We start from the raw sequence: 20,558 nt of genomic DNA on the forward strand, positions 1-20,558 counted from the left end.
GTCCTCTACCCTTGAGACACCAGCAGCACCCACATCCCCAATTGTGACAACTAAAAACGTCTTCAGACATTGTCACATCTCTTCTGGGGGATAAAATCACCCCCCCTGGTCAAGGACCACTGCTCTAAGGCAAAGTGGGGCAGGGACAAGGCTGGCCTGGCATCAGGAGACCTGGTTCTGAACTGTGGCTTATCACCAACTTTTTGTTTGAACTCAGACCTGTGTCTCTCACCCTCTGGGTTTCTCAGTCAAGTTGGAGCTCACTGGACATGGCAAACGCACAACCCTGCTACTCTTCTCCTTCCCATGGCCGTGGCAGACATCACTAATCAATTATGCTGTGTCTTCCTGTTCAGCTCAGAGCTTTGGGGACCATGAAGGCACTTGGGTTAGGAGCTCTATGAGCAGCCTGTCTGGTCCCCTCTTCCCAGCAGCAAGCAGGAGCCAGACAGTCCTGGGCTCAGGTTCGGCTCTCTTGGTTTCTGGCTGCGTAACTTCTGTTAGGTTACTTCACTTATGAGCCTCAGTTTTTCTCATCTATAGAGTGCGACCAAAATAGCTACGCTGAAAGCTGATCATGGGGGTTGCAATGAACTCATGTTGGGACTTTGCAGGTCTCAGCAAATGTTTGTTGCATGAACGAATGAGAGCATGTGGGTCTTGTTCTGGGTATGGAATGGTGGGAACTCTCATCCGCAGCTGGTTGGAGTGTAGGTTGGTACAATCATGTTGGAGAGCCATTTGTCATTAACTAGTCAAGCTGAACATGTCTCTAATCTACGGCCAACCATTCCATACCTAGGTGTACACTTGGGGGAACTTGCACACCTGTGCTCAGGAGACTCAGGTGCGCCTAGAGGATCTTGAGCACCTGAGCCCCCGTGGGCCTCTTCATCACAGCATCATTTATAGAGAGAACATTTGAAACAACTTAAACATCTGCAGCCTGATAGTGGTTACTTACATCTGCTCAGCAATGAAATGGACAACTTGAGGTCTTAGTGTGGGGCTCCCCAGAAACAGATCCTGAGACTGATTCAAGGGCGAGCAGTTTCCTTGGGAGTTCACCCCAGGGAGCACCAATAGCAGAGTCGGGGAGTGAGGCAGGGAAGGGAAGGCAGCTGAGAAAGGTGTGTCATCAAGCAGGTGACCAGTGCGGGCCCCTGGGGCCCTCGAGGAAGCTTCCTCGGGGAAGCAGGCCCTCACGTGCCTCAGTCCTCGTCTGTCTTTGCAGCCTGCTCTGCATGTGAGAGAAGGTCCTCACGCCAAGAGAAGCGGGTGCTGGTGGTTGAATGGTGCTGGGGTGCACCCCAGGGCTAAGAACCAAGGCATGTGGGTGGGGTTTGCGCAGCAGGCGTTGCCAAGTGCACGTATTGATGTGGGTAAAGGTGGAAGATGTGATGTTGAGTGAGAAAAGGAAGTTGCTGAAAGGACGTCATTTATAAAAATGTCATAAGCACGCAAAACGGTATTCTTCATTGCTCCTCAATTCACACGTGCCTGGTAAGCGGGCAAAGGCATGTGTGGGAGTGAGGACCACATATCCAGGGCAGTGGGTGCCTTGCAGGACGGGCAGGTGCACAGGTAGCTCACCTCTCTCTGTAATGATGCCTTTCTTCCTGTGTCTCCATTGAGGTTTAATATTTACAGGGTACATGGGTAAAGTGCACTGATCTTAGGTGCACACTGATTAGGCTTTGCGTACGCATTTGCCTGTGTAACCGCCACTCAGATCAAGAAGTAGAATATTTCCAGCCCCCGCCCTGAGGGCTTCCTCGTGGCCCTTCCCTGTCTACACCTCCTCCAGACTTGATGAATTTCTTTTTGAAAATGGTTTAAAGCAAATTTGACATAATGCTAATAAGGTTTGCTGAAACTAGGTAGCGATGGCGTTTGTGGGTGTTTGTTAAATTTTCCTCTGTCCTTTTCTGGCTCCTTGACGTATTTCATCATCATCATAAAGAGAAGAGGCGGACTTGGCCAGATGCAGGGAAGCGGCCCAGGCAGGGGTGCGGCATGGACACGGCATGGACAAAGATTCCAGGGCCGGAGGAGAGTTTCAGGCAGCCCTGGAAACCCTGAGAACGGGCTTGTCTCTAAGGGAGGTTTCCAAGATGAGAGCTGCTTTTGGCCGAGTGTACCAAAGCTGTCAAGGTTTGGACACGGAGTCACCCCGGAGGGTCCCTTTCACCATCGTGCCTGCACAGAGGGCATTGGCGCTGCCTGGAAAAGCCAGTCATGCCGTGGGCAGCACGAGGGCTGGGCCCAGAGCCCCTGCCTGCCCATTCTTTCCGGGTCACGAGCTGCCCATTATGCCCATCACACCAGTCTGTTTGCGGCTCCTCTGTGGGTGGCCCGAGCCTCGCATTGTCCCAGCACAATAGTGGTGGCCGCGCTCTTGTGGAGAAAGTGGGACAGGAAGCTGTGATCTAGGCCAGCCGCGCTGCGCTCCCAGCTTCCTGCTCTCCCCGGCGGTGCTGGGTGAGGCTGCCTTTGTCGCTCTCCTGTCTGAGGAGGCTGGAGGCTGGAGGCTGGACTTCCCGGCAGCATCACAGGCCCTGTTAAAACATCCTCTAGGAACTCCTGTCTCCTGACCCCTCTACCCGTTGTCCTTTAAAGAGAAAGATCATCAGGCTTCCAAGTAGCCCGAGTTGAGGTTCCTGCCATGTGTCGGGCACTGTGTCAGGCAAATTGTATCCTTCCTTTGATTTGTGAGGGCTTACTGTGTTCCAGGCACTAGCCTAGGCCCTGGGGGTACAGCTGGGAAGCAGACCCTGTCCTCATGGAGCTCCCATTCACTTTATCCTAGTACATTCTGGAAGGTAGGACGACAGTACTACTATGATCTACGTATTTGCGAAGAGTAAACTGAGACTCAGAGAGGCTAATGCACTTTCCTGAGGTCACACCACACGAAGGAGGAGGAATACAGTTTAAACCCAAATCATTAGTCTCCCAATCTGGCCTCTGTTGTTGGATTGGGATAAATGTTTCATTCCAGCCACGCTCCCTTCTTATTTTGGTCTTTCCCTTAGGCGCTGGTGTAGACTGCTTAATCTTAGTCTTTTTATCTGACAAATGGACTCTTAATGCAAGATGAGAAAGTGATAAGTGCATGAAGACAAGGAGGGCATCCTGGAGGAGGTGACATTTGAGCTAAGGTCTGATGGATGAGAAAAAGCTGGCCCAGGACAGAGCTGGGAGAGAATATCCTTGCAGGTAGGAACAGCATGTGCAAAGATCCTGAGGTAGGGATGTGCCTGGCAGGTGGAAGGAATAGAGGGGTTGAAGATGTGGCTGAAGATTATTGAGGTGTGTGTGGGGGGTGGAATGCTGGAAGGTGAGTTCAAAGAGATTAACTAGTAGAGGTCATGGGGACCTGGAGCTGTGGAAAGATGTGGATTTTTTTTTTTTATTTAAGTGTATTGAGTAGCCATGGAGAGTTTCAAGCCATGGATTGATAGGATCTGATTTACATATTTAAAAGGATCCCTCTGGCTGTGTGTGTGGAGAAAGGAATAGGGAGGAGGTGATTGCATTAGTCCAGGCAGGAGGTGTTGGTGACTTGGACCAGGTGGGTGGCTGAGGAGGTGGGGAGAAGTGGTCCAGAGTTTAATACACGTTGAAGGTGAAGCTGATAGCATTTGCTGATGGATGGAAATGGAGTGTCAGAGAAAGAGGGGAGGTCGAGGACGACACGGGGGGGTTTTGGCTGGAGCACTTGCAAGGCACAGATGCCATTCCTCAGGCTGGGAAGGGCTTGGTGGTGTGTGGGTTTGGAGGGAAGTTCAGGAACTAGGTTTTGGATGCGTTAATTTGAGATGCCCCTTGGACATCCAGGTGGAGGTGTCGAGTTGTCAGAAATCCAGCTAAGTCCAGGCTGGGGATATATACTTGGGCTGCAGGGACTGGTCGAGAACACGCTGTGGTGAGTGTGGACAGAGAGGCAGGGCCGCTTTGCTGTGTGTCCCTGACTTTCCTCTCTGTGACCTGCCCCTGCTTCCCTCCACCCTGGGCTGTCCCTTCCACCTCCCCCAACTCGGAGATCTCCCCTTTGCTCTAACCACCCATGGCAGGGAAGGTGACTGACAGGCCACCATGCCTCCTCGTGGCCAGTGGACCGTGAAGTCATTTTCGCAGGGGACTCCATGTGGTCAGCCTGGGGACAAGCCCTAGAGTCCGAGCAAACCCGGCAGAGTTTGCTGTCAGCGGGGCTGGCCTCAGTCTCCCTCAGATGCTCCCATCTCCTCCTCCCCTCCCCCATGTCTGTTCTGTTCCCCCGGCCTGTCCACGGGATCTCTCAGTGGCTTGTCCTCTGCCTGCTCTGTCCCACCCACACCAGTGCCAGGCCGCTGTCATTGCTCATCAGTGGAGGGGCTGCACCCCTCCTCTCTGGTCGCTCCACTTTCATGCTTGACCCCTAAAACCTAGTTCCTCACAAAACAGATGGCTCTTTTGCCACCATTTAAAAGCTGGGAGACTTTGCTTTAAAACAAAAATCCTAATTTCTGGTTTCTCTTGGGAAATAAAAAAAACCCCACACCCAGAACATCTGGTGATACTGGGCCTGCTGCCCTCCCACCTGGCCGCACTCGGAGGGGACGAGTAGCCGCCCCGCTTTGATGGACATGTGCTCGCCTGTTCCCCACGATCCCTGCCAGGCCCCGCCTTTATCGTCTGTCACATCACAGAGGAGAGAAATGATTTCTCTGTTCCAAGCCCTTGAAAAAAGTGGCAGAACGACTGTGGTCTATCCATACAGTAGGATCCAGGGCAGCCGTGAAAAGAGAATGACGGTGCTCCCCAGGTAATGATATGGGGAGATCTCTAAGTGGAAAAAGCAGGTGCAGTGCGTCCTGTGTACGCGGCTATCTCTTGGTGTGTAAAAAGGGGAAAATAAGAATATATGTGTATGTGTGTGTGTATATATGTGTATGTATATACATAAATATATTTGTGTTTTTTCCCCAGCTTTATTGAGATACAATTGACATGTAACACTGTGTAAGTTTAAGGTGTACAGCTTGCTTTAGTACATTTGTATATTGCTAAATGATTACCACCGTAGTGCAACTTTAAGTATATAATAGAGTATAATTAACCATAATCACTATGCTGTACATTAGATCCCCAGAACTTATTCATCCAATAACTGGAACTTTGTACCCTTTGATCAACCTGTGTATGTTTATTTGGAACGATACATAAGCCACTAGGAGCTGTGGGTCCCATGGGGGATGGGAAGGGCTGGATGGATGGGGCCTGCGCTATAGGAGACTTTTCATATTTTTGATTTTTGAGCCATGTGAATGGTTATTATTTAGAAGTTAAGTTTTTAAGCAAGAGGAAAAAAAAGGGGAAATGAATTGTAGTCTGAGAGGGTCCTGCGGGTGATGAAGCAGGTGTGGGTGCAGCTCCTGAGGGCAGGGTTTGTGTTGGTCTCTGCAGAGCCTGGTGGAGTAGATGCTTCATAAACGCATGTTGGCTGAAGGGCAGAGTAGGTTTTTGCTTATTTCCTGCCCATGTCCCTGGATCGTGGTGCCTCCCAGGGCCTAGTTGGCATTTGAACTTGTAACCCTTTTTTCGAGCCACCTCCGGGGGACTGGAGGCGTGGACGCTCACCTCTCCCTGCTTCTCTCCTCCAGGCATTCCTGCATCGCATCCGGCAGAACACGGCGGACTCGGTGGAGAAGGGCCTGACGGAGGAGAACGTCAAGGTGTGGACCCGGGGCTGGCCCCTTTCCCGACTGTCCCTGCCGCTGTGTGTGGAGCTGCCTTGTTCCTCCCGGGTGATTCTCAGAGGGTGCTCGGGTCCACCCCGCGGGCAGCTGCCTTTGGCCTCCCAGTGGCTTGCTCCCTGCAGCCCCTGGAGGGCTCTGGGTCCCGCGAGCAGACAGTGCTTGGGGGATGTGAGGAGGACTCAGCCTCAGGGCCCCACTCCCCACCTCGAGACTCTCCCCTTGCTCAATGCAACCATCCTGTCTTCCAGTCTCCTCATGCCATGGACCCTGGCTTGGAGCCAGTGGAAAATCCCTTCCCAAGTGCCCCTGGGAGCCTGGCACCTCCATCTGCCCTCCTGGCAACCCTGGCCCCTGCCCTGCACTGGGTGTTGAGTGTCGAGGCTGGGCGGATGAGTAATTGGGTCCAGGCTAAGTCTTGGCTGTGGCTCTGGGGAGTTTTGAAAGGAAGTCAGTAGACCTTCTGTGTGCATGGTGGAGGCCCCAGCGGTCCCCAGGCCTGGCTTTCTAATGTGACCTCACTCTCTGGGAAGCCACCTCCAGTCCTTGGGGCTCCAGGGTCCTGGTCCTCAGAGAGAGGGGAGACGGGGCAGGGGCAGGGTCAGAGGTGCCAGCGTGTACAGCATATAAAGGGCTTGGTCAAGCAGGACATCCCCTTGTGTATGTCCTGGTTAATAAGGATACCTTGTACATTGACAATTCTGAGCCCAGTATTTTGGATAAGAAAGCTGAGGCTTAGAGATGTAAAGAGACCTACACAGGGCCAGTGCATGGCAGGTCCCTGGTAGGTCTGGGATCAAAGCTTTTTATGCATTCATTCATTCTTTGGGCAAATACTTACAGAGTACCTACTGTTTATTAGGTCTGTTTATTACAAACTATTACAACTTAAAAACTATTATAATTAAAATTTATAATTTATTACAGTTTGAAAAAATTATCTTTTTTATGAGGTATAATTCACATACAGTAAAGGGTACAATCTTAAGTGCAGGCTCCTCTGTGCCCCCCCAGTACATGCCCCCAACCCCAAAGATAACCACTGACTTCTAGTGGCATTGATTAGCTTTGCCTGTTCTTGAACTATATATAAAAATGAGCTCTTTCATCATGCCCGGCATCTTTTGCTCACTGTTATGTCTCTGAGATTTGCCCATGTTGTTGTATGTAGCTGGAAGTCATTCTTTTTCATTGCTGTATAGTATTCCGTAGTATGACTGTGCCGCAATTGACTCATTCATTCTCCCGTGGATGGATATGCGTGCAATTTCCAGTTTTTGGCTGTGATGACCGTTCTTGTCTATGTCTTTTGGGGGACACAGGCTCTAATTTCTTTGGGGTATATACTCAGGTGATAGATATTTATTTTGAAATTCTGTAGCCATTCCTTGAAGTAAGTATAACAATAGGATCTATCCTATGTGTCTTTAACATAAGCAGATTTAACCATGTGAGCTGGACAGAAGAAGAGAGATAAAAATAACCCAACAGTGTGGGTGATTCTTCCAGCCACTTCATGTGACAAGTGTCCCTCAGAGCGAGTTCGAGGAGGACGAAGAGGAACCCTGGCCTTCTGGGACTGCAGCTTTGACGAGTGGTCTCCTGCCCCTCGGCCTTCCCTGCCCACTTTCAGGGCTCTCCCCCTGCAGACTGTCTGGTGCCTCCGCAGGGTCCATGGAGTTGGTCTTCATTCCTTGGGACCTTGACTCGAATGTCACCTTCTCAGAGCGGTTGTCCCTGGCCTCCGCGTTTATTTATTTATTTATTTTTAATAACATCTTTATTGGAGTATAATTGCTTTACAATGGTGTGTTAGTTTCTGCTTTATAACAAAGTGAATCAGCTATACATATACATATATCCCCATATCCCCTCCCTCTTGCATCTCCCTCCCACCCTCCCTATCCCACCCCTCTAGCTGGTCACAAAGCACCGAGCTGATCTCCCTGTGCTATATGCAGCTGCTTCCCACTAGCTATCTATTTTACATTTGGTAGTGTATATATGGCAGTGCTACTCTCTCACTTTGTCCCAGCTTACCCTTCCCCTCCCCGTGTCCTCAAGTCCATTCTCTATGTCTGCATCATTATTCCTGTCCTACCCCTAGGTTCATCAGAACCATTTTTTCCACATATATGTGGATTCCACATATATGTGTTAGCATACGGTATTTGTTTTTCTTTTTCTGACTTACTTCACTCTGTATGACAGACTCTAGGTCCATCCACCTCACTACAAATAACTCAGTTTTGTTTCTTTTTATGTCTGAGTAATATTCCATTGTATATATGTGTCACATCTTCTTTATCCATGCATCTGTCGATGGACACTTAGGTTGCTTCCATGTCCTGGCTATTGTAAATAGAGCTGCAATGAACATTTTGGTACATGACTCGTTTTGAATTATGGTTTTCTCAGGGTATATGCCCAGTAGTGGGATTGCTGGGTCGTATGGTAGTTCTATTTTTAGTTCTTTAAGGAACCTCCATACTGTCCTCCGTAGTGACTGTATCAATTTACATTCCCACCAACAGTGCAAGAGTGTTCCCTTTTCTCCACACCCTTGCCAGCATTTGTTTGTAGATTTTTTGATGATGGCCATTCCGACGGTGTGAGGTGATAACTCATTGTGGTTTTGATATGCATTTCTCTAATGATTACTGATGTTGAGCATTCTTTCATGTGTTTGTTGGCAACCTGTATATCTTCTTTGGAGAAATGTCTATTTAGATCTTACACCCATTTTTGGATTCGGTTGTTTGTTTTTTTGATATTGAGCTGCTTGTATATTTTGGAGATTAATCCTTTGTTGGTTGCTTCGTTTGCAAATATTTTCTCCCATTCTGAGGGTTGTCTTTTCGTCTTGTTTATGGTTTCCTTTGCTGTGCAAAAGCTTTTAAGTTTCATTAGGTCCCATTTGTTTATTTTTGTTTTTATTTCCATTTCTCTAGGAGGTGGGTCAAAAAGGATCTTGCTGTGATTTATGTCATAGAGTGTTCTGCCTATGTTTTCCTCTAAGAGTTTTATAGTGTCTGGCCTTACATTTTTGGCCTCCGTGTTTAAATGTCCAAATTCTTCCTCCTGCTCCACCTTGGGACTCCCTTCCTGTTTTATGTTTGTCTTTAGTGCTTCTTTTCACCTAGAAAACTATAGTTATTTGTTGGTTGTCTGTCCCCTTCCAGTAGAATGTCACCTCCATGGAGGCAGGCATGTCATTGTTCCCTGCTGTGTCCCCAGGGCCTGGCACACAGTAGGGGCTCAGTTAGTACTTGCTGAATGAATGAATGGTGAGAAGCTCTAGAGGGAACCGTAGCCATAGCGACACTGGTGACCCCTGGCTGCCAGCAGCTGTGGGTGGTGAGTGGGGGGATGGGTGGGAGAGGGACTCCGTACCATATTTATTTTACTGTGTTTTGATTTTTGAACCCTGTGAATGCCTTCTTCAAAATTAAATTTAAAATGCCCCTGTTTAGGGAATTCCCTGGTGGTCCAGTAGTTAGGAATCGGCACTTTCACTGCCAGGGCCTGGGTTTGATCCCTGGTTGGGGTACTGAGATTCTGCAAGCCACGCCGTGTGGCCAAATTAAAAAGAAAAAATGCACCTGTTTAAAAAAACAAAACAAAACAGAAAAAGGAATTCATGCAGTTCAAAGGGCTTTAAGTCAGTGAAAATCTCCCCTAGTTCTTCTTAGAGGCCATGACGGTTAGCAGCTTGTGTTATTGTCCAGTGGGGTCTCCGCTTCTGCCAGCATAGAGAGGAGTGGCCTTTGCATGTGTTATTTTACACAAATGGACCCATATTGGAATCCCATGTGGCACCATGATTCCCCCCCCTCCCCCCCGCAGTATATATCAAGGATCATTTCAGGGCTCCAGATCCATTTCTACAGACCTGCAGATTCTTTTCACAGGCTCAAAGTATTTCAGAATATGGCATGTATTTAAATATAGCCAATCTACTTTATTTAACTATTTGACGAGTCCCCATTAATGGATATTTGGCTTTTGTCTAATCTTTTACTAGTGCAAATAAGGCTGCAGTATATGGTCTTGGCCATCCACCCAGTTCTCAGCCTCGGTGCAGTGAACAAGTTGGGCTGGACGATTCTTTGCCATGGGGGCTGTCCTGTGTGTTATAGGATGTGTAGTGGCATCGCTGGCCTCTACCTGTGAGACACCGGTAGCATCCTTCTCCCCAGTTCGTGACAACTGAAAATGTCCCCAAACATTGGCAGATGTCCCCTGGGAGGCAAAACTAGCCCTGGTTGGAAATGACTGGTCAAAAGGTTAAATTCTGAAATGTAGAACTGTGGGTCAGATTGTGCATTTCAAACTTTATAGGTTCCTGTGGGGAAACAGGCACTCATGTATTGTTTGTGAGAGTTTAAATGGCACATTTGGAACATCCTTCCCTATTGTATTTTCTTCTATCAGGTCATTTTAATAGGTGCCTGGAAGTACCCTCATCGTTTTAAAAATCAGTCCTATGTGTATGCATATGGCTGATTCACTTCGCTGTGCTGCAGAAAGTAACACAAGCTTGTAAAGCAATTATGCTCCAATGAAAAAAAAAATCAGTCCTATGGTTGGACATAGCAGGTGTGTCTGGCCGTGATGAAGATTGTGATGGATGTCTTGGTATATATTCCTCTGCAGGCTGAGTGTGAAGTTCAGTTCCGCTGCTTCACTGGACCACGTGACCTTGGGAATGTTAATTATCTTCTCTGAGCATCCGTTCTTCATCTATGAATTGGGGATGATAATAGCTCCTGCCTCGTGGAGTTATAGTGAGGATTAGATGCCATAAGTGCATGTAAAGTTATTGGCACAGGATTAGGCATTAATCCTGTTTAGTAAATGTTGGCAGTATTTTTGTTAGTATCATGATTTCTGTTAGCTCCCGGCGTATGAGAGTGCCCGTTTTCCTACGCCCTCCTCGCCTGCACCGGGGGGTTATGTATTTTTTTTTTAAAGATTTATTTATTATTTATTATTTATTTATTTATGGCTATGTCAGGCCTTAGTTGCGGCACGTGGGATCTTTGTTGAGGCATACGGGATCTTTTGTTGTGGCACGCGGGCTTCTCTCTAGTTGTGGCATGCGGGTTTTCTCTTCTCTAGTTGTGGCGTGCAGGCTGGGCGGGTGGGCTCTGTAGCCGTGGCACGCGGGTTCCAGAGCACGTGGGCTCTGTAGTTTGCGGCACGCAGGGTCTCTAGTTGAGGTGCGCGAGCTCAGTAGTTGTGGTGCATGGGCTTAGTTGCCCTGCGGCATGTGGGATCTTAGTTCCCTGACCAGGGATCAAATCCATGTCCCCTGCATTGCAAGGTGGATTCTTCACCACTGGACCACGAGGGAAGTCCCTATGTATTTTTTTTTTTTTTGTGCTTCATTTTGGTCTCCTCTACGCCTCGATTAATGTTCTCCTTGGGCCTCATATTTCCCTCGCAGATCCTGTTCTCAAACATTGAAGACATCCTGGAAGTTCATAAGGATTTCTTGGCTGCCTTGGAGTTTTGTTTACATCCGGAGCCTCAGTCTCAGCATGAACTTGGGAATGTTTTCTTAAAATTCGTGAGTACGATGCCCCAGCCCCTACCGGAGCCTGCAGCTTTTGGGGAGTGGGCTTCTCCCCCGGGTCCCCATTCCATCCACCCTTGGCCAGCTTCGTCTGCAGGTCTATCTGGGAGAGGGAGAGACAGGTGGGCAGGCGGGTCCAGCCTCCACCCCCGGGAACAATGGGCAGAGGGTTGGACCCAGCAGACTGGGGCTCTTTTTAGTTGGCTCTCCCTCCCTTTAATGTCATGTAGAGTGTGGTCCCCTTTTCCTCAGAGCTCTTTGCTGAATGACTGCGTCCTGGGGCTCCTGTGACCTCCTGGCCTGGCGGGGCCCCTCTGCTGCAGCATGAGCAAGACGATGGACTCGGGTCAGACACACCTGCATTTGAGTCCTGGTCTGGCCACCCCCTGGCCACTGAGGGTGTCTGACCCTTGGGTGCCCCCTTGGGCTGCTGGACAGGGAGATTGATCCTTGTTGTAATAGCCACTCTCTTCCCAAGTCACTTAGAATCGTGAGGGGACAGCTGGAGGAAGGGGGGCAGCCTAGCCCACAGCAGGCAACTGCTTTTCTCCACCCGTGCTGCGCGGGACCCTCCCCACTGGGAGGAAACCCGCGCTGGCCTCATGGGCGTGAGGCCTGGGCCAGACTCCTGTCCTCTCTGAGCCTCAGTTTCCTCCTCTGATGGAGCAGTAGGGTTAATGGTGCCTCCTTGGGTTGATGGAAGGACTCAAAGAGGTAAAGCAACAAAGTGTGTAGCCGAGAGCAGCAGTTCTCAACCAGGGGGTGATTTTGCCCCCAGGGGACATTTGGCCACGTCTGGAGACATTTTTGGTTGTCACAGCTTGGAGAGGGGGCCGTGCTACTGGCTTCTAGTGCGTGGAGGCCAGCGATGCTACTAAATAGCCCGTAATGTGCAGGACGGTCCCCACAGCAGAGGATTATCCGAACTCAAGTGTCAGCGGTGCTGAGATGAGAGACCTTGGCCTGGAGCAAGCACTCGGTCCATGTCGGTGCTTACTTTCGTTGTCATTGTCATCGTTACTGACTCCCTTCTCCAGGGAATCACATCTGTATGGTCCGAGATTAGCATGGCAGAGCCGGGCTGCTGATGGGCTGTGTCACCCTTGGCAAGTTGTTTTAACTTGTCTGTGCCTCAGTGTCCTCACCTGTAAAATGGGTAAAAAACTAGACCTGACCCTTGATGTCCTTGAGGATCGAGTGAGCTAATACAAGGAAGGAGAGGGCTCTGAACAACTCCTGGCCCACAGTAAGTGCTCACTAAATGTTGGCTATTAGCTCTTCACGTGGCCACCATTCCTCAGCGTTTGAAATAGGTTGAATGTGAGAGCGAGACAGGTGAGATGGGCACTAATGGAGGGCATGGTGCAGGGCAGGGATGTGATCTGCTTTGCATTTAAAGGGCTGCTGCTGGGGAAGTGGAGAGACCAGGAAGAGGTCACTGCGCGTCTGAGATGATGGTGCCCATTGGGCAGGGTGGTAGCCATGCATGTGGTGAGAGGGGCTAGTGGCAGTACGGACACATCATTTTTTTTTTTCTCTTGCCGAGCCGTGAGGCCGGCAGGATCTTAGTTCCCCAACCAGGGATTGAACCCAGGCCCCAGCAGTGAAAGCACCGAGTCCTAACCACTGGACCGCCAGGGAATTCCCCAGGACAAGTATCTTGAATAGGAAAATAGAAAGGATGGGAGGGACAGTCTTCCCTTTGGGTTCAGAGGAAGGAGTGAGCCCCCATTTCTCTGGAGCCAGGCTGCTTAGGTTCCACTCCCTGTTCCATCACTGAAAAGCTGAGTGACCTTGGGCAAGTCACGTCACCTCTCCAGGCCTCGGTCTCCAACTCTGTAAAATGGGAGTAATGATAGTACCTGCCGTATGGTGCCGTCATGAGGATGAAATGAGTTAATTCGAGTAAAGCACTGAGATCTGGCCTGGCTCCAAGCTGGTGCTGCATGAGTGTCAGCAGTGGGTGTTATTCCAGCTGGGGCACCAAGGAAAGCTTTTGGGAGGTGGTGGCATAGTTGGGGATGCCCGTGAAGTGATGACATCTGAGCCGAAAGTGGAATAGTCCATACTTTAGACGAAGCGGGGAAGGGGTCCTCAGGGTGCGTTTTCCAGCTTGCCAATAACTCCAGGCCCCATGTGTCCCCCGACTTCTCTGCCTGAGCCGCAGAGGCATGGTAAGCAGGCTTAACGCGCTGGCCAGTGAGGGTCTCTGGATCCTGAGTCCCCACTTGGGCTGATTTGCTCAGAGATGCAGGGGACGGCTGGAGGAAGGAAGCTGGGGATTTTAGAGCCCAGGAGGCAGCCTCTTTTCCGTACCCTCTCCTGCGCTGCCCGGAGCCCTCCTCATGTAGCCTCATCAAACTGGACATCCACGAGGGCAGTGCCTACCCACAGAATCCTGATGTGCTGACGGTGGACGTTCAGGCCTTTGTGGGGAGTCAAAGAACTTATTTAAAAGGGAAATTCGCATCGTTATTGGACGTGGAAAATGAGTGTCTCTTGCTATTACAAAGAAATGCAATAGAAACCAAGCTGTGTTACAGCATTCCGTCTAGAAACCCTTGCCCACCTGAGTCCCTGAGCCTGAGACCTGCGCTGGGTTTGATCAAAAGGAAGACGAACAGTGTCAGACTGGCTTTGGTGTCACAGCACACCTGGCTGAGACCCTTCCTTGAGGTAATTGGAACAGCTGAAAAAGGAGTCCGCTTTCTCCACCTATGATTCAGTGTTTTTAATTTAAAGTCATCTTTTTCATTTAACACTTGCAGTCATCACCCCGCTCCCCCAAGGCTCATGGAAGACGGTGCTGAGTTCTTTTTAAAAGCGGCCGCTGCTGTAGGTTGGGTTCCAGGAGCTGGAGGCCTGCGTACAGGTGGCCTGTTGGAAGCAGCTGAAGAAGGTTGCACAGTCTCCACCTGGCCTGACCCCACCTGGGGTTGGGGGAACTCTGGAGCTGGCGTGCTTCTTCCTTCAGGTCGCCCTGAATCGCCATGAGGTAGCGGGGCCTTTGCACCCCCGTTGGACGTGGGCTGTCCCGGGGAGTGGGTGGACAGCCTCGGGCCGGCCAGGCAGCTGTCTCAGGCTGAGGGCGGTCCCTGGGGAGGGACTCACGGATAGGACACACTCACCACAGCATCCCCCGACAGCCCCAAAGGGAGGGGGCACCAGGGCCAGCCAGACAGCATCGGGGTTGTAAGGTGGTGACTGGGAACAGAGCTCTGTGGACAGGCTTTCCAGGAGAGGAAGGGGCACACCAGACCCTGTGAGGGGCCCTGGCTTACAGACCAGCCCACCGCTGCTGCCCAGCCAGTGGACAGTGGGGGACTCCCTCACACCCTCACCCCCAAACCCAAGCACTGACTACTGAGGTGATTGCAAACTAGCACTCAGTGAAGCTTCTCTTTGTGCCAGGTGCTGGTCTGAGTGCTTTACGTATATTAATTCATTACAACGTCACAACAACCTTTAAGGGTGGGTGCTGTTATTGTACCCACTCTACAGATGAGGAAACTGAGGCCCAGAGAGGGTAAGTCAGTGCGCAAGCTTACCCAGGCAGTGAGTGTTGGAGCCGGGATTTGAGCCAATGTCGTCTGACTCCTGGACTTGTGTTTTTCACCGTCTTACATGATAAAGTCTCTTTATATCATTATTAAGCACCTACTGTGCACCAGGCACTGTACTTGGCCCTGAGGATGGTGCCCTAAATAAGACAGACTTGCTTTTTGCTGCCATGAGGCTCCATGAGGAAGGTTAGTCAGTTGAGAAAGGAGGTCGTTTCAGATGTGCACATGGGTTTGTGAAGACTATAAAATGCAGATGTGAGGAGTGACTCTCCTTGAGGTTGTCTGAAGTTGGGAAGTCAGGTTCAGGGTTGCTAGACTGAGCAAATAACAACACCCAGAACGGTTGGTGTTTGGATGAATTTGGATTTCAGGTAAGCGACAAATAATATTTTAGCATAAGTACGTCTCATACAATGTTTGGGACATACTTCTACTGAAACACGATTTGTTGTTTATCGGACATGAGCACTCAGCTGAGTGTCTTGTGTTTTATCTGGCGATCCTGGTCAGGAAAGGCCTCTGTGAGGTGGTGACATAGGGGATCTTGGAGAAGGATATTCCACGTGGAGAGGAAGCCAGGGCAGGGGCCCTGGATGGAGCAGGCTTGGTCCACTGGAGGAAGGCAGGGAGGCCGGAGTGGTTGGAGCAGAGTCAGTGATGGAGGGAGTCCAGGGATGTCACGGGGGGCCCTGTCCTGCAGGGACTGCATTATGAGAGTTGGAGGGTTTAGCAAGAAGTGGTGTGGTCTGTGTTAGGTTTTAGCCTCTTCTCCCCACAACTGTGTGGACAGGCAGAAGATAGCTTGCGGAAAGTGACCTGAATCTCATACTCCCCTCCCCACCAGAGAGGTCTACATGGCCAGCTCCTTCCCTTCTCCAAGTCTCAGTCTTTGTGGGTGTGAAATGAGTGGTGGGGAGCAGATGGTCTCCGTGGAGCTAGTGTCACCCCCTGGATACTGTGGACGGCAGCCACCACTTCTGACAATCCTCGAGCCCTCTCTGGGGGCTAGAGCCTCTCCCCCAGCCGTCCCCAGCTGGCAGCTGTCCCCTTCTCCTCCTTCACAGCCCAAACCCACAGCCACACGCCCCCCACCCCCACATCTGTGTGTGTGCACAACGGTTTGTCCATTTCCTCCAAGCCAAACAAGCAAAGCCCCACGGGGCGCCCCTAGGAGGAAATTGAACACTTGGCCTCTTAGCTGTCAAGGGTGGCACTTCCACATTTGCTGCATCTTCGGCCTGCGAAGCAGTTGGGGTTGAGCTCAATGAAAGGCGATGGGAGTGATGAAGCTCGGCAGGGTTTTGAAGAGGGGTGTTGTCATTTGCTAAATTTAACTTCTCCAAGGCTCAAGCCTTCTCCCCTGCCCTTTTCACAGGCCGAAGGAGAGGATGACATTGCACAGTGTGTCAGAGGAGGGGCTCAGGGAATGAGGAATGACAAACCTGTGGCGCTCTTATGACTTATTCCCCTCTCCTGCATCCATGGCAGACATTGCTAGTCAATCACAGCATTCCCCATGGGGTTCCAGAATTCTTCTCACTAGTGTTCCAGCCAGCACTTCTTACTGATTGGGGTTGGCATGTGAGAATGAACAGATTTGGCTGTGCTTTTTGGTCCAACCCCTTCATGGTACAGATGGAGATGAACAGGGAGACTGTCATCACACCAGGCTTGGGTCTATATTTTTTCATTTTCTTCCCCTTTTAGAGTGTGCATGTATTAGTACTGTCTTCACTGCGAGTGACAAAAACAACTCAAATAGGCTTAAACAAAAAAAGGACTTTATTGGCTTCTACAAATGAAATATTCAGGGTGTGTTGGCATCAGGTATAGCTGGATCCAGGACCCCATATGATGTTTTCAGAACTTGGTTTTTCTTTGTCTCTAGGCTCTGCTTTCCTCTATTTTGGCTTAATTCTTAGCGTGGTGGCAGAGGTGGCCCTCAGCAGTTTCAGGGTGACAGTCTGCTAGCTTAGTAACAAAAGTTCAAAGAGAGCTTCTCTTCACAGCAGTTCCAACCTGAGTCCTTAAGGGCTCTCACTGGCCCAGTTTGGGTCGCATGGCCATTGCTGCCAGGACCGGAAGCTCTTTGATTGGTTTGGCCTGGGTCACACGCTCACCCATGGTGCCTGGGAGTGGAGTGGAGTCAGTGGGGTCAGAGTGTAGGAGGCAGATTCCCCAGGGGAAAAACGGGGGGCTGTGACCAGAACAAGGGGGAGTGGATGCTGGGTGGGTGAAACAACACACGGGCCAGGGAAAAGCCGAGGCTGCATTGCGGTGCACCAGGGTTGTCCTGAAGAAACGTGGGGCTGGTGTGAGGGTCTCGGGCACCACTCAGTTCCTCCCTCTGCTCTCTTGCTTCATTCATCATATAGTCACGAGGCCTGCGCTCTGTCTGGGACTTCAGTCCCCACTGGCCATAGCCGTGACCTCATCAGTTTGCAAAGCCTGCCTCCATGGAGCTCATGGTCCCAGGGGGTGGTTGGGGGGAGGTGGACAGTGCAAGAATGAGAAATCAAATATACCGGGAGGCGCGAGCCACCACAGTCCTCAAAATCTGCCTGGTGCCTTCCCTGGTGGCCTTCCCCAGACCTATGAGTCCATTCAGCTCCCTTCCTCCTGACTCTGCCTGTCTCTTTTTTGCCATCAAAACCTACCCATCCACTGTCCCACCTGTCATAGATGGATTCACCAATGGGATAATGAATTTGCTGAAATAGTAACCATGGTAATAATAGCAACATCAACAACAGCAATAACAATAGCGGCTAATAGTTAAGGAGCCCTCACTATGCACTGTTTTACGCATTTACTATGAATTCACCTGATAACCCTCACAGCGACCTTATGACGGGGAGGTCGTTACTGTCTAATTTATAGGCACGAATGCAGAGGCTCTGAAACATTACATGCCTTGCCCAAGGTCACAGAGCTGGTGAGCTGGGGAGTCGGGCTGTGAACCTGCGTGGTCTGGCTGTAGAACCTGGACTTGCACTTATGAGGCTGATGCTGATCGTAGCCATGGGGGCTTTGGTGTCTTATCTTGGAGCTGTGCTAATAGCAGGGCCTCTAGGCTCTTGGCTGCAGAGCTGGACGTCAGCATGGGGGTTAAGAGAGGTCGGATCCTCCTTATGCCACTTCGCTAGGTGTGAGACCCTGGGCTCATGACCTTTCATTGGTTTCCCATGTGTGAGTGGGTTGAATACAGTGATTACCGTGTCAGGTTACTGTGAGGTGTGAGTGAGTCTCCCGCATTCCAGGAGAGCAGAGGGTGGCGTGTCCTAACTGCTCAGTACGTACTCCGTGTTGGCCATCGGCTCTGGCTGTGGGCACTTCGCTGCTCAGGGCATCTGCTCAGATGGTGTACACGGAGCCACAGGGGGAGCTGGGCCGGGTTGGGGTGGCTTACTGATTCTGAAACCCATTCTCTCTCCTTGTTGGTTTCCTCTTTCCTGCAGCCACCCACCGGCAGGATGACTGGGGGCTTGTGCAGAAGCAAGACGAGCTGCTTACTTTGCAGACCCACCTTTTCCTTCCTTAGCTTCTTGGGGTCTCCTGGCCGCCCCACAGCCCAAGGTCAAGGCCCTTCAGCCACCTTCAGCCCTTCCTGTCCTGCGGCCTTCCCCAGGACATCCTTGTTTGGGGTTTGGTGGGTTGGGGGGAGGTGTTCAGTGAGCCTTTGGGAACCGAGTATGCTCAGTGGAGAGCTTCCTGCTAACTAAGACGGCTCCTGTCCCTTTCAGTCCCGGAAACCCTGACTGATGGTTACAGACCTGGTGACTCACAGGTGACCTCTAGGCTGGAAAGAGTCCAGCTTTGGGCTCAGGGGTATCTGGAGGTCAAGAGAGCTATCCCCCTGCCTCAGCAGTGCCACTGCTGTGTGGCAGTGACCAGAGATCTACTTGTTCCCCCAAATTCTTGAGTCTTATTTAGACTCTTCTGGTTCATATATACAGGGCATTGCATCTAGTAGGTGTGTAGAGTTCATTCATTTAGTAAGTATTTATTGAGGGCCTACTGTGTGCCAGGCATTATGCTAGGACCTGGGGACACCTCAGTGAACAAGAGGATGTGGTCACTGCCTTCAGGGAGCCGGCTGCCAAGTGGGAAAAGACAGATGATGAACAAATAATCTGGATAATTCCAGATTGTGAGAATGCTATAAAGAAAATGAAGAAGGGGGTTGGGGGGGGGGTGATAGAGTACACCTGAGTGGCCACTTTAGCTAGGGTAGTCCAGGGGTCATTTGAGGAGGTGGCATTTGAGTTGAGACCCGAATGCTGGGGAGTAGCCAGGCTTTGGGCAAAAGTGTTCCAGGTAGAAAGAACAGCAAGAGCAAAGGCCCTGAGGTAGGAACAGGCTTGGCAGATTCAAGGAGCAGATAGAAGGCCAGTGAGATGAGATCAGAGAAACTCAGGGTCACATTGTCTGGCCCTTGAAAGGTATAATAAAGTGTTGGATTTCATTCCTAGTGTAATAGAACACCATTGGAGGGTTTTAAGCAGTGGGGTGACACAACCTGACTTGTGTTTTGATTCTAAAGACATTTATTGAGCACTTCTTGTATGCTGAAACCTCACCTATTAAATCATTTAATTTCAGTAACAATCCCATGAGTTAGGGACTATAATTAACTCCACCTTAACAGATGAGGAAACCAAGGCATAGAGAGGTCCGGTAACTTGCCCAAGTTCACAGCTGGAAATGCACAGCCAGGGTTCAAGCCCAGGCTGCCTGGCTTGAGTCTGTGTACCTGACCCTGGGCCCTGCTGCTTCCTGAGAGGTCACTGGGTGCAGAACTGGGGCAAGAGTGGAGGCTGAGAGGCCTGTAGCAAGTGGGAGCGACTTCATCTGGAATCCCGCCTGGTGGGTATGTCTCAGGGTCAGGATGTGGGGTAGGCCTTTCCTCCCAGGCCTGCTGGCCCAGGCGTCCGCACATCTCAGAGTGTCTGCCTTCCTGCCGTGACCTGTCTCCCACAGGCTCTGTCCTTGTCTTGCAGAAGGACAAGTTCTGCGTATATGAAGAATATTGCAGTAACCACGAGAAGGCCCTGCGTCTGCTTGTGGAGCTGAACAAGATCCCCACCGTGCGGGCCTTCCTTTTGGTGAGTTAACTGTCACCCCTGCTTCTCCCTTCCTCTCTGCCTCAGCCTTGCGAATCCACACAGACCCATGGTACCTGATCCCTTCCTCAGCTAGGGCAGTCTGTGTACAGCAGGTATTGCAAATGTTTTCTGTAAAGGGCTAGATAGTGAAAATTTTTGCCTTTTTGCGCCATACAGCCCTGTCATCACGACTCTACTCTGCTGCTGTAGCATGAAGACAGCCATAAGTAATATGTAAGAAATGAGCATGGCTGTATTCCAATAAAACTTTATTTATAAAAATAGGCATAGAGGGCTGGATTGGCTCTAGGGCCAAATTTGCCAATTCCTGTTCTAAAGTAATGATCCTGATAAGACTGATAACAATAGTAGTAATAATTGTATTCAATATTATTAGTATTATTTAATTATAAGTGAAAGAAAATCTGGTTAAAATTGGCTTAAGGAAAAAAAAAAAAGATTTACTGGTTCACTTTCTTGGAAAGTTTAAGACCTGAGAGAGCTTCAGGTACAGCAGAATCTGGGTGTTCCAGTGACATCATCAGGAGTGTGTCTCTTGGTTCTGCTTTTCTCA

General features: G+C 50.3%; 1 protein-coding gene across 2 annotated transcripts in view; it reads left to right on the forward strand.

Moving 5' to 3' along the window:
• PREX1 (phosphatidylinositol-3,4,5-trisphosphate dependent Rac exchange factor 1) overlaps positions 1–20,558 on the forward strand; it is a 194,512-nt gene that overhangs the window by 74,907 nt on the left and 99,047 nt on the right. For both annotated transcript variants that reach the window (XM_068565465.1, XM_068565466.1), the window contains exons 2-4: positions 5,646–5,717; positions 11,188–11,310; positions 19,880–19,984. In XM_068565465.1, coding sequence (XP_068421566.1) covers positions 5,646–5,717; positions 11,188–11,310; positions 19,880–19,984 — 300 coding nt within the window. The remainder of the gene's footprint in view (positions 1–5,645; positions 5,718–11,187; positions 11,311–19,879; positions 19,985–20,558) is intronic.

The sequence above is a fragment of the Eschrichtius robustus genome, chromosome 16, assembly GCF_028021215.1.
Source record: "Eschrichtius robustus isolate mEscRob2 chromosome 16, mEscRob2.pri, whole genome shotgun sequence".
Lineage (NCBI taxonomy): Eukaryota > Metazoa > Chordata > Mammalia > Artiodactyla > Eschrichtiidae > Eschrichtius > Eschrichtius robustus.